This window comes from Varanus komodoensis, unplaced genomic scaffold (assembly GCF_004798865.1).
Source record: "Varanus komodoensis strain SLA01 unplaced genomic scaffold, ASM479886v1 scaffold1, whole genome shotgun sequence".
Lineage (NCBI taxonomy): Eukaryota > Metazoa > Chordata > Lepidosauria > Squamata > Varanidae > Varanus > Varanus komodoensis.
Window position 1 is genome coordinate 117,702,590 of NW_025335268.1, and position 13,902 is coordinate 117,716,491.

A 13,902-nucleotide genomic window follows, 5' to 3' on the forward strand; every position below is an offset into this window, starting at 1 on the left:
GCTTTGTGGGTATGAATATTTAGAAGAGCATCAGTGAATCACAAAGAATATTCCAGGACAAAATTGGTACAATGACCTCATTTCACAAAGCAGCAACTTCTGGAAGATGTTTAAGAGCAGCATTGGCTATATTGTACCTCCAGCATTTAAAGCAAGTTAGGCGTCACTTGCTGGTGTCACTGCAATGTCCAATAGACAGAAAGCAAACTTTTTTTCTGAAGCCCAAGATCCCTAGACACAACAGGGAGATGTGAAAACAGCAATCAACTGATTAAGCATGTTGTGCTGGTACCCACAGCAGTTTCTCAAATGTACACGAAGCTGCAGGAAGTTTGGGGAGGGGGCATTCTAAGCTATCATATGTGGTCTCCCCCCCCCCCCCACAATACCTCTGGAAGTAGGAAGCAACAGGATTCACCAGGTCTAACCAGCAAGGGGAAGAGCTTTCATTTCAACCTTGCTGAGAATCTAGTCACACTCTTGTATAAAGTACTGCCTCCCTCTTGTGAGAAGAAGTAGTACTGCAGCTCAGGCATAAAAACAGCTGTTTCAGAAGACCTCTTGCATGTGTGTTCCATTTTAAGAACATCCAATTAAACATACAACACTTCCTTTTTTTTTGCACAAGTTTAATGACAGTACAAAATACCAGAACATACATCTGTGATACATGAATCACTGAGTCAGTTACTTACATGGCATTGGTCCTTAAATCCTCTATCCTGGTTCAGATTAGCAGGGCATGTAACTGGTCGATACATAGCTATTGCTAACAGGATTGAATCCATAATCCATTTACTCCAAAGCCACCCCACTAAAGGCAGCTGGACCAATACAAAATAGATGTGCTTATGAACTGCAGTCATAATCCAACTCACTCACAATATGGTTACTCTTTAAATAAGAGAATAGCAAATACAGTTCTGCTTTTGCTTTTATACAGGTTACAGAATACATTTCTTGCTCAAAACATGTACACAGAATATTTATTTTTGCTTGGAGAAGAACTCTTTACTCTGTTTAACATCAGGCTTGATAGTGTCAGCCCCTGGTTGCCAGCCAGCAGGACACACTGAAATAATAAAATTATGTTTTATTAACTCATGGACAGAGACTGAACATGAAAAAGTTAACAATTATTTAATCTGCTTGATCCTAACCGGGATACCTTGAGGATATTTACAGTTAGGACACCATTTCTGGCAACATTTCGATGGCTTAGTATCAGCATGGCATGCTAAACTTTCCCACTGTGACTGGAATGCCTCTAGGAAGGAGATAGAAGGGGAGGTATGAAAGGTTTAAAAAAAGGGTGAAATGGGAAACAGGAAGCCCAAGTGGCATAGTAGATTGAAGATCTTAAGAAGAATCTAGATAGAATGCAATTCTGTGCATGTTTAGACAGACATTTTTCTATCTAAATAAATGCATGCTGGGAGTTATAGGATAGCCTCTGAATCTAAACTTGCACAGGATTGCACCATAAGTCTCCTTAATGCCAAAGCAGCAGTTGCTCACTGTGTGCTAGAAGTGGAGCAGGACAGAACATCTTGAAATACATGAACAATTTTGCTGTGTAATCTAGATTGAGAACAAAGGTTGTTAGTAGTCACACATGGAAATACGAACACCTTGCTGGCCTGCTTCTCTGACAAGACTGAGGCACATTACTTTCTCCAGTGCAGGACTTAAATGAAAGGGAATGAAAGCCAGGCAGAGCTGCAAGGAATAAAAGAGCTTCTTCTGCTGAATAAAGGCCTTTCCAGTCTCATCAGGAGTCCAAGCTCAGTTCCGATTCCACAACAACTAAAGTAGGGCAGATGCCTTCTTTTGCCAAGTGGGTCCTGATAAAAGGGAACAGCTACTGATTGTGCTGCACCACTGCTAAGCGGATGAGAACTAGGCATATTCAATTTTGATTAACTGTACCTGACCTCTTCTGATCACTAAGCTGTCATTCAGTTTAGATCTGGCTTAGGTACTACTGGCCAAATACCTGAAAGGACAAGTGGATGACTGCATGGGACACAGGGGGAAGAAGAGAACATATATGGAAGGTGCTCTGAGAAGCCACACAATTCCTGTTTATTCTATAAAGCTGCACTGACAGTGGTAAAAACCCCACAAGGAGAAAGGACAATTAAAAGAAATGCCAAGGTTTTTCTCAACATGTTTTTCCCATGGGAGAATTTATACATATATGCTCCAATGTATCATTGACCAGTTTAGACCTTGCACAGGTACAGAGACCACGAAGAAGAATGGGGATTAAATTTGCCCTCTTGCTTCCAATAACTCCAGCCTTTTCACTTAAAGTTGTGACTCTTCAACCAACTCCTGTGCTGTTCGCTCCTAGCCTTGTATCATAAAGATAAGCAGATGCTACAAAGAATCAAGCTTACTTCTATGTGTTTAAGCTTCAGCTGGAGACTTTTGCCTTTGAACTTCAACAAATATTGTACTCAGAAATTGGTGTTTTATTTCTTGAACAGTAAAGAAAACTATAATCATATGTTTATATTTTAACTCATTCTGGAAAATAGTTTCCTGTGTTGTAGACAAGAGGTACTACAATTGTACTGTAAAGCACTGGCAGTTAACCAGGCAAGTATGAACTACAGCAATCTTACCTTCTCCATGTTTGTCTGTGAACTGAAAAGCCTGAACCAGTCGAAGCGTTTCATCAACTGAGCGGCCAACAGGGAGATCGTTGATTGTGATCTGGCGCAAGATTCCCTTGTCATCAATGATGAACAGGCCCCTTGAGAAGAAACAAAATCATTTAAGCATATGCTAAGGAAGTATGTAGCTCCAAAACATTAAAAAAAATAAAATCACCATTTAAGTTTTTCTGATAACTCTAATATCAATCTTCTTTGATCTGGTGCCTTCTTCTGTTCTAAAAATCAGTTATAACTAAGCTCTTAGCAGAAAAGGGTTACAGAACATTCCACAACAGAGCCTGTTAAAGGAAGTAAAGCTTGGTGCATCCTCTTCACCATTCATGCTGCCACATACCTTGTTTCCATTTCAGTACTTAACTACAATGGATTCAGGCTTAAGCATTACACTGCATCTAACTGGTATGTGGTGGGAAGAAGGATTTATTTGATTTATATCCACCTTTTCCTTACAATGAACTCAAAGATGGTTACATAATTCTCCTCCTACTATTCTCAAACTTATCCCCAGAACAAGTCCATGACTGGCCCAAAGTTACCTACTTGGTTCCATGACAAAGTGGGGACTAGAACTCAGATCACCCGAGTTCCAGTCCTGCACTCTAACACTATACCACACTGGCTCTCACTGGAATGTGTGCACATGTGTATGGGGGGGGCATGGGGGGGGGGAGAACTGAGCATCACAAAATGCCTTTGATCTGGCGGAAAGCAATGCAGCAATTTGTGCAATACCAGGTTTACCTATAGCCAACACCTACTGAACTCTTGCCATACTCTTAAGTCAACCCAGGTATGGACAGTGAATGTATGAATATACCAGATACAGAGTAACCTTTCTCCTCCCCAATAAAAAAGCATGTATGAACCTAAAGTCATTAAAGCAAAAATAAAATAAAATAAAATAAAATAAAATAAAATAAAATGGAGCAGTAAGAGGGCAAGTGAGCAAGACTTGTTGTCCTCAACCTGTACTGCTTTTGTTGGTTTCCATGGCCTCCCCGCCCCATGAGGTTAGCTGTTCCAAAAAACTCAGGAGAGATTACGCAGTGCTCAGTAAAATGTGAGTCACTTGGAGACTGCAACAGTGATCTTACCTGTAAGAAATACCTTCATCTTCTTTTAGCACCCCATAGTCTTTCGCAATTGCACGGTTTGTGTCAGACATCAAAGGAATGCGCATGCTGCCTAGCCCTCCCTGCTTTTTCGGTGTGTTTATCCTGTAAAAGGAGAAGTGGTACTTGATAAAGCAATCCAGCATTTTAGGATTTCAAAGAAATTTTTAGAACACCCATGTCCTTTTCTACAGGTACATACCATATTCTACAAGTTTTTATGCTTATATCTTAGGCAGCTATCCTGTGTTAACTTAGCTGGAAGTAAGCCCCACTCTACTCAGGAAAATTTATAGGATTGCACTATTAATGTAGGACCCCCCCCCACATTAACCCTGAGGGGCTTGGACTTTCTTACCAGGCAAGATGGCAGAAGTGAGAGTCAACAGAAGCACCAATCAGTTCACAGTTGATTTTTTTAAACTCATCCGACCGATCACTGAATGCAATTATCTCAGTGGGGCAGACAAAGGTGAAGTCAAGGGGATAGAAGAACACCACAACATATTTCCCTAAAATAAGTGAATGAGTTAGTCCCTTGCATGAAGAGGTTTCATTCATCCATTAAAGATGTTTCATTGAGTTTTCATCAAGCAACAAATCCTTAAATCCAAGCATTAATGGTTATGGCTTCTTGTTTCCCACCTCTATTTAATCCCTGAATATACAAAAAAGGAGAAGCAAAGGAAGTCATATTGACCACCAACCTGGCAGAAGCTAGTTATGGCACAGTTAAGAATACCACAAATACTAGGACTGTTTCCTCCAAATGCCATAAGCACATAGATCTGGGTGCTCCTTAAGCAGCTGAGATAATTCCGTGAAGCAGCAGATATTTGCAAGCACGTGGGCCTAAACAAGGCAGCCAACACTCCTCTTTGGCTCAACAGGCACCCTACCTACTAAAATCTGTTTCCAGGCTCAATTCAAGGTGCTGGTTATCAACATTTTGAGGACAGGATGGCCTCAGAAACTGTATCTCCTGTATAGTTCTACTCATTCACTGAGTTCATTTGGTGGGAATACAAAATTCCCCATAGCTGTGTCCAGGCTACAGAACCCCTTGACCCAGAAGATGTACTTCTTTGCTGTGCTTTTGCCACCTCTAACAGGTATTTAATTCAGGAGGTTAGTCTATTGAAAACAAACAAACATCTCCCTGTCTAGATCTAAAATAGTTAAAACATATAAGCTCGTTTCCGATTGTTTATGTTGTGTTTGGTTCCTTGTTAGCCACACTGTTTTTAAAGTGGAAGGCTAGGACAGAATTCTAAAGCACAAGATGGATATATGTAAAAAGGACTAGTGATATTTGGAAGAGATGAAGGAATCAAAGGCTGACTGCAGTGGCAGTGATGATCCAGCAGAGAGAGAAGGGCACCCATGCCTGGATGATGTGAGGCAACCTTCCCTAACCAGATGTCTTGGACTATAATTCCCAGCCAGCATGGCCAATTACAGGAGTTACAGTCCAAAGCATCCCTAACCCAACAGTGCAGGGAATGCTGCTATGGTATGAAGGTGAACTGCTCCCCAAGCCAATGGTGTTAAAGCAAGGGGCACCCCCTAGCTGGGCCAGACGTTGGAATTTTGAGTGGCCCACAAAGCTTAAGAGGAGACCCTCTTTACAAGAAGAAAGCAGTACTGATTACGTACTTGTTAACTAGTTCGAACTCACTCTAACATAACTAGTTATATTTCATATACATTAAGTAGACCAGGTTGGTATAACAATGCTAATTGTTTATGGCAAACATACATCTCTAAGCAACCAGACAAGGATACGATTCTTTTAAGCCAGTATCTATCAATTTCTGCAGGCAGGTAAGAAACTAACCTCCTGGGATTCATTTGCAATACTGCAATGAACTGCCTTTTCAGCTTTCTAGGAGTGAAAAGTTGGTCTGAGCCAATCAATTTTAGGCCACTGTTCTGTACCACTGATTTTGTTACATTTTGCTACAGGCAATTCATAAGAGAAATGGCACAAAATTTAGTACTGTATACCAAAGAATGTACTTGCACTTTTTATTCCTAATGGAACTAATTTTTCATAAATGAGTAAAAATTGGGATTTTATTGAAAAGATGTCAAACCACTAACTAATTTTTACTAATACCCCACCTGCACAATCCCTGTATGTATTATTACTTACCTCTGTAGTCAGAGAGCTTGATATCTTTGAATTGCCCATCAGGCATTACAGCTGTAGCCTGGAAGTCTGGGGCTGGTTTCCCAATGTAAGCCTTTCCTGATGACATTCTGAACAAAGCTGAAGAAAAGTGGAACTTGTTAGAAAATTGCTGGCTCTTTAACTTTAAGCTAATTTGCCAAGTGCCAACCAAGGGGGTGGACTAATCAGCACATGCTTTGCTAATATTTAAAATTGTATTTTAAATGTTCCATATAACCAAAGAAAATGCAAGTTTGCAGATATATTGTAGGGATAAGGGAACAAGCAAGTGCCATTTTTGCATTTCATCTACCCTGATAGAATTATTAGTTGGTGCATATTGCTCTCTTCCAAAAATTATGTAGTTAAAGGCAAATCTTGATTTGCCCTAGTGGTTACAGCATCAGACTGAGATTTTGAAGATCTGGATTCTAGTTCCCACTCTGCAGTGAAGCTCACTGAATAACTCTGGGATGGGCTCTCAGCCTAGCCTAATTCACTGGGTTATTTTAAGGATAAAATGGGGAGGCTTGTGTAAACCACCCTAGGTTCCACATAAGATAGGATATAAATGTAATAAAGCAGAACATTACTGTCAACCCTAAGGTGCACTTCAACTATACCGGAAATATGAAACCTAAATTCATATAATTTTAGCTCTCTGAATCTTAACAGATGCTCCTCTGCAACATCTACTGCAGCTGAAGATTGCAAAGCTCTGAAGATCCAGAGATCTAAAGGTTACAAATCTACCACTTGCATTTATTGTTAGCAAACACGAAGCCAGCTTTTACAATAGTATTTAGATAGTTCTACAGAGGCATCAGATTAGAAGCATAACCCATTCACACACAGCTAATCAATCCATACTAATATTTTTAAAAGCTCAATTTTTTTCAAATAGTAATACCAACTAAGTTGCACAGAGAACAGAAGAACAAAATTAATAGCATGATGCAGAACTGTTATGCGGCTTTATTTCAACTTATGGACAGCTCTGGAGCAACCATGTTTTTAAAATTACCTGAAGCTCAACAAGAAACTGAAATGCTGCTAGTATATTTGAATTAACAGCCATTACTAATTAGCAAACTTTACATGAGACTATGTAGGATGAGCAATTTTCTGAAAATCACCATCCAATACCACACACTCTTCATAATTCTCTTATCACCTAGACCCATAAATAGATGATAGTGTATTAAAGCATAATTCCAGAGAATCTTTGAATTCAATTATGATAAAAAGAATCAAAACTCAAAAAACGCTAGCTTAAATATTTTAGCGACCTACAGTGCAATCCTATACCTGTCTACTCAGATCTAACTTCCACAGATCTCAAGTTGAGACATAAGCAATCCTTATCCGCAGCTGTATGGGGATCTCAGCTTTGGTTCTCCATTGTGTGACTTTAGAGAGTTGAAAAGTCGAAAAGGAAGCCCACTTTTGTTCTTTTTTTTTTTTTGCGCACATCTCAGAGATCCTCCACAGCATGCGAGAGATATCCAACCTTTTTCAAGCCCCCACCCCCTTTTGAGTAAACGAGCCGAGGAGAGCTTTGGTTTTAACTCAAAAGGTACAACACAACAGCCCTATCCTTTAGACAAGAGCTCTTCTCTTCGAACCTCGATCCTTATTTCGTGCTAGAACATCCCAACCCCTCGTTGTTACCAAGAAAAATGCGTCTTAACGCTCACCCATTTCACATCCTACTCAAACCTTACAGCCACAAGCCGAACTCATTTAATAGGAGGAACACGAGGCCCTTTGAAGGACCGTTTAGCTTTATAAACCAGCGTCAACTGCACCCTAAAGGAAACACGACCTTCGAGGTTGCTTTAATGAGAGCTTCTTCCGCCCGCAATCAAGCGAGGCGTGGGGCAAATAAGAGAAAGGCATTCCAGGCTCCGAGCCGACACAAATCCGAGGTCTATAGCCACAAGGCTATGCTTTGTTCATCACGCTCTCCGCCTGCAGAGCTGGCAAGCTCCAACGAACGGAAGGATGCACGCAGCCGCCCACGCTTCCCCTTCCCCCTCACTCAAACACCCACCCACCGAAACTTGCAGGCACACGAACTGTGAACCTAAAATAAGACCGAGAGAGAGCTTTGCAAAGGGCATGTCATTAGGGACATATTCCTTCTACGGCTAACTACGAGACACAGCCATCCTCGAGGTTCTCCTGAACACGCACTCACGTACCTTTAGCTAAGGCGAAACTGAAAGGTCCTACAAACTCGCTTACCACCAGCAGCGTAGGAGAAGAAACCCTTCGGGCAGCGCCCCCATCCGACTTTATAGATCCCAGGATCTCGCGAGAGAACCGGCCCGAAGGCGAAGAACCTGTCCGTTGGCTCCTCCTCTTTTCCCGCTCCTTCCCGCTTGGTGCCCCTGCAGCGCCAGCATGACTTTGCAGTTTATTCGCTTCGCGGCTTTTTGTTTGTTAGCAGAGGATCTTGGGGATAGGGCCAGATTAGTATCGCGAGTGGTCGAAGTATGGAGGGAGGAAGGAATCAATGAATGGGAGTGTAGGCAATCTGCAAAGCTCTCGATAGTTCTTTGGCAATGTGCCCGCTACCGGAAAAGTTTTCATTGCCGTGGCAGTTACGTTTTAGACTTTAAAACGTGGGTGCTATTAATACAGCAAATCAGAACGCATTACTGAAGGGGAAAGGAAAAAGAGGACAAGCGTTTCATTGAAATCTTGCTGTGCAACCGACTCAACTCTGAATGGAAAACGCAAAGTCATGCAAGATTGGCACTTTCTTGCACGAAGAGGAAACCTTTAGTTATTATCCTGGTTTAAGTTTCGTCATGTTGACTACGCTGCAGTTAAGTACAAGATGGGCCACTAATACTGTGTTTTAGAGTAGCTTCAGGTTCGTATCAAAGCATTCTGCTCAGTGCTGTTCAAAATTCAACTCGAAAACCGGGTAACGATTCATTCCAAGGAGCTTTCAGCGCTCATCTTGAGTTCTCCTTGTAGATGTGTAAATTCCTTTTGAATAGTTAAATTCCTGTCACACTTTCAAAGTGAATTAGGCCCTGCTTACCTGGGCGATGTTTCCCACAACCTGGCATTTTTAAATTTGTTTTATTTCTACAGACTTGTCACAAATTAAGTAGGTGTAGGGCCCTGTCTTTAGGAAGCGTGAGGTGGTGGCAAATGGGACCAGTGCGCACCATGTTGCTTGCCCTCCATGGTTTGTCACTATGTTCTGACCATAACCTGTCCAGGCCCAAAGATAATTGTTATAAAAATAGAATGTTATCATAAACATACATGCCACGACAGCTTTGTCACAGAATTTTGTAGGATAAATCTTCGATTTGGGGCAGGGCTACAAGAGGATTGATTTACTCATGACTTATCTCAGCATAGATTCCTATATCGATTATCAACCATTTCTTCACATAACTGACTTTAGGGTCTTTCATGACCACTTTACTCTCTATCACAAACATAATCTTAAGCATTCATTCCTTCATATTGAATTGTATTATAAGAAAAATGACTAAGCTGTCAGAATATATAATGTCAATCATTAAAAATATTATCAAATACACAGAAGAAAAACCCTTTATGCACTCTGTGCTACGAACGCAAACAAAGTTATTTTTCCAGTTGCATACATGTTACCTAACAGACATTCAGTTTTTTATAAATTTGATGTTATCCAGATATGTATGTCACTTCTGTGCACATAGGGCAACTCAACAAGTATTGGGTTGATCTGTTACTGGATGATCTAGTTTTCCTGTTTTAGGGTTCTTTATTTCATTGTCCCTGGTAACTCATGAATGGCTCCTATTCATGTCAGCCATTCTCTTGATACTGGCCATAACTTGCAATTTGTTTCTGGAAAGTGTCTTTATCAACAGTGTTCCCTTTTAAAATGCAGGTTCCCTTTTTTTTGGGGGGGGGTACTTTTATTCTCTCAAATATGATATGGATTGACTCCATAAAGGAAGCTACAGTCTTGAATTTACAAGAGCTGAGTTTTCATGGACAGGACATTACAGAGGATGTTCATTCATAGGGTCACTGTAAACCAGAGATAACTTGATGACATATAACTACTCTTTTTTTCAATAGCATTTCAAATGCTTTTCCTCTGCAACTTTTTTGCTCCTCCTTTCTGAGTCATGTTTTCCCCTTCTGTTCCCAAGAGATGGATAACATCATACATGAGTATTCATCTGAGTGGCCAAATGAGAATTTGCATTGGTACCTCTGAGATTTAGGGAGCTGGGGCAAGTGAATGCAGCAACCACAAAGGTTGACTGAGAGAGAAATAATAAAGCATTTAGGGACAAATAACACCTGCCTCAGTCCCAGATCATGGAAAAAACAGCAACAAATGTTAATGGTTTGACTCAGTGCAAGCATTATTGGGAGATATCCTGAAACTGAAAAGTTTGTATATAACAAATGAGGATAGGGATTGTATAATCCATGTAGTTGAAGAAAAAGGTACAGGCGGATTGGAGTAACATTTATTTTGAATTAATACCCACTATATTCATTGTTAGGGATGCAGGTGGCGCAGTGGTTCAAACTGCTGTGCTGCTGGGCTGGTTGATCGAAAGGTCGCCGGATCGAATCTGCACAACAGGATGAGTTCCCGTTGCTCCGTCCCAGCTCCTGCCAACCTTGCAGTTCAAAAGCATGCAAATGCAAGTAGATAAAAAGGTACCACTTCGGTGGGCAGGTAACAGCATTCTGTGCATTTCAGTGTTTAGTCCTGCTGGCCACATGACCACGGAGACTGTCTGTGGACAAACACTGGCTCCCTCGGCTAGGAAATGGAGATGAGCACCGCCCCCTAGGGTCAGGCATGACTGGACTTTAATGTCAAGGGGAAACCTTTACCTTTTACCTTTTTATGTTCAATGGAGCTTACTCCCAGTTAATTGTGCACTGGAATCTATTGTACTCAATGGAATTTAGTTCTGAGTCATTATCCATATGCCTGAAAATAGCTAGGACCTGTGGGATCTGATCAGTAGGATCCTGTTATGGATTCTGTTACAAGAATTCCCTGAAATTCTGTAAAAAACAATTTAAAATAATTTAAAAATTATTATACAGCTGCCTTTTCCAATTACATCTGTCAGTACTGACCATTGACCATGCTGGGGCTGATAGGAATTGATCTCAAAAACATCTGTAGCATCAGGAGGGGAAAACTAGCCAAGAAGTTGGATGATTATCATTGCAAAATTCTGCTCTATATGTACCTTCTGAGTCCAAGGTCCATGTTTCAGTTATGTTACTTGCTAAGCTAGGCATACATTTTGCTAAAATGAAGAATTAGATTCTCCTCCCCTACAGTGTATCAACAGCAGTGCCAGTGTGCATCCTATTAGCAAAACAACATGTGCACAATACATGTTACAATGTATGGATCGAACAGATGCCTTTCTCAATCAGGAACATTTCCCAATGATGCTGCATTTGTGGCATATTGCAGGAGTGACCAAACTGAGGCTCGGGAGCCACATGCAGCTCTTTGAGTTTATTTTGCAGCTTGCTGCCAAGCTGCCACTGCCCCTGTGCATCTGCTTGCAACTCTCAAACATCTGACATTTACCATATGTGGCTTTTCCATTGAGCAAGTTTCAATGGCATATTGGAAGTAGATAACTAAGCACAACAGGCATACAGAGAGACCCCTGGTCAGCAATTAGCATGTATCACCATCACTGGGGCACTAACTCAGGAGGAAAGATTGCGGAGAAGCTCCCAGTATTTGCTTGATGACTACCTAGTACTGTGTTTCCCAATACAGCATCCTCTAGATCAGACCTGGGCATTGTATGGCCCACGGGCCACATCCGGCCCGATGGCTGACCCTGACTGGCCCTCATGAGGTCACTGGCAAATTAAAAGTCAATGCAAATATATATCGTAATATAGATGCAAGCAATACAACTGCACTGCTTTTATTTTGAAGGATCTGCTGAATTGAATTGAATTTATTGCTTTTCATGTAATGTTATGTTAATGTTTTTGTGAATATTCATTAAATTCATTTTGTTCTGTGCTCCACATTTTCATTGTATCATTGTAATGTTTCATTTACTGTTTTTATGGAGATATATATTGAGCAGAGCTGTAAGTGTATTGGTCTGGCCCTTAACAACTGTCAAAGTTTCTCATGTGGCCCCATAGGAAAATTAATTGCCCACCCCTGCTCTAGATGCTTTATATTATGACCCTAAACATCCCTGACAATTGACCATGTTGGCTGGTCTGACGGAGGTTGTAGTCCAAAACATTTGGAAAGCACCAGTTTGGTGAATGTTGGATGCATGGCACACAGTTGTGTTACGAAGGCAATTATGAATGGAATGAATTTCTGTTAGCCAGCATAGGGCGCCTGGAGGAACTAACTGAAATCCTGATGCTTTGATTACAACTTCTGCCAGGCCCTGCCAGCAAAGCCAATAGGCAGGGGCAATGGGACCTGCAGAGTGAAATATCTGAGGACACTCTATGGGAAAGCTCTTATACAGGATAAATAATTACCTTCTTGATAATGAAGATAATGTTTGAGTTGATATTTAACTTGCCTTTATATGGATTTGAAAAATACAGTTGAAATTTACCACTGTAAAATGCTAGCTGAAGCAAAAAAAAAAGCAGGGATTGTTAATCAATAACAGCAGAATGTCAATGTTCAAAGCATGTATAAATGTGTGAAATACTGAGAATACATTTACACACTCTCAGATTACTACATAAAAGGGACATCTATGTAGAAAACAAAGTAGAACTACAATTATTCAGTTATTAATTTAAAAATTACCTGTTTCTATGTACATTCATAATATAGGGAAGCTTAGAAATCAACCTGGCAAGCTTCTTGGTAAACAACTAATTTTTAACTAAATGTAAGAGTCAATGTGGTTGTTACTGTGGCTGGCTTCACTCCATGAATCACTTATTGCTCATGATAGAGGTCTACTGAGGTATAATGTCTTCACTGGAGAGTCAATAGATCACAAGGATTGCATCCATAATTAAAGACAGTGTAAGATACTATTAAAAATGCAAATTTGATTATTAGAGATAGAAATTAGTGGAAGCAAGTGAAGTAGCAGACCTAATCTCTGTTCCAGTCATGCTGATAAATACACTTCTTGATTTTCCTTCATGCAACTCAGAGGCTGGCAGGATGTAGCCTGCCTGTTTTTTTTGTGGGGTTTTTTTTTTGGGTGGGGGGTTGGCCTAGCACTCCCATTATCTGTCACCATTGGCTATGCTAACTAGGGCTGATGAGAGTTCTGGACCAAAAATCTGGAATGCTACAAATTGGCCACCCCTCATATAACTTATCATTGACTTGTATGGGAAAATGGGAAATAAGCATTTTATCAGCCATATTTAAAAGCTGTTGCTGAGTTCCATCTCTACTGGGATTTGCTTAGAACCACCCCACAAACAAAAATGTGTAAAAGGATTGCAGGGCCCTGCTGTATAGCCCAGCCTCCTATCAGCTGTACCTTTAGCAGTTGTGTGAAGGTGGCCTATATGTACGTGGCCATGTGTACTCAGAGTCTGTGTGAAGAAAGATCCTAGTTCTATATGCATAGCTCTGTACATTTGTTTGGCCCCTCCACAGCACAATGCTGCACAGCGATCACATTACTGAGGCTTTTATATCCTGTTCATTAGCATGGAGCTCACACAACACACAACAGTTTTAGCTCTAAGATGATCATAGAATGTGTGAAGCTTTCCACATGGGACTTTTGCTACATGTACATTCGATGAGAAGCCTGGGCCATTCATAGCTTTTAGCCGTATATGTGCATTCTGCAAAGCCCTGGTTGTACACACTTTCCTCATGAAATAATCTAAACTCAAAAAGCAACTCTGAGAGACAGATCATGCCTGGATTCATAAAACCTTGCAGGGTGACTGA

At 40.8% G+C, this 13,902-nt stretch overlaps 1 protein-coding gene across 1 annotated transcript; it reads right to left on the reverse strand.

Moving 5' to 3' along the window:
* Nucleotides 1-608: 608 nt before the first annotated feature.
* PRDX1 (peroxiredoxin 1) lies at nt 609-6,068 on the reverse strand. Its single transcript, XM_044442266.1, has 5 exons — nt 5,952-6,068; nt 4,155-4,308; nt 3,779-3,901; nt 2,631-2,761; nt 609-1,072 (listed from the first exon to the last, which is right to left on the reverse strand). Exons 1-5 carry the CDS (start codon nt 6,055-6,057, stop codon nt 987-989), a joined length of 600 nt encoding a protein of 199 aa, XP_044298201.1. The 5' UTR covers nt 6,058-6,068; the 3' UTR covers nt 609-986.
* Nucleotides 6,069-13,902: the final 7,834 nt, after the last annotated feature.

Bases quoted from the DNA above. Each gene is read 5' to 3' on its own strand.
- PRDX1 (XM_044442266.1), bottom strand. From the start codon at position 6,057: ATGTCATCAGGAAAGGCTTACATTGGGAAACCAGCCCCAGACTTCCAG. The intron at 4,309-5,951 runs GTAAGTAATAAT...CACTTATTTTAG, and splicing joins CAAGCTCTCTGACTACAGAG to GGAAATATGTTGTGGTGTTC. The intron at 2,762-3,778 runs GTAAGATCACTG...TTTCTTCTCAAG, and splicing joins GATGAAGGTATTTCTTACAG to GGGCCTGTTCATCATTGATG.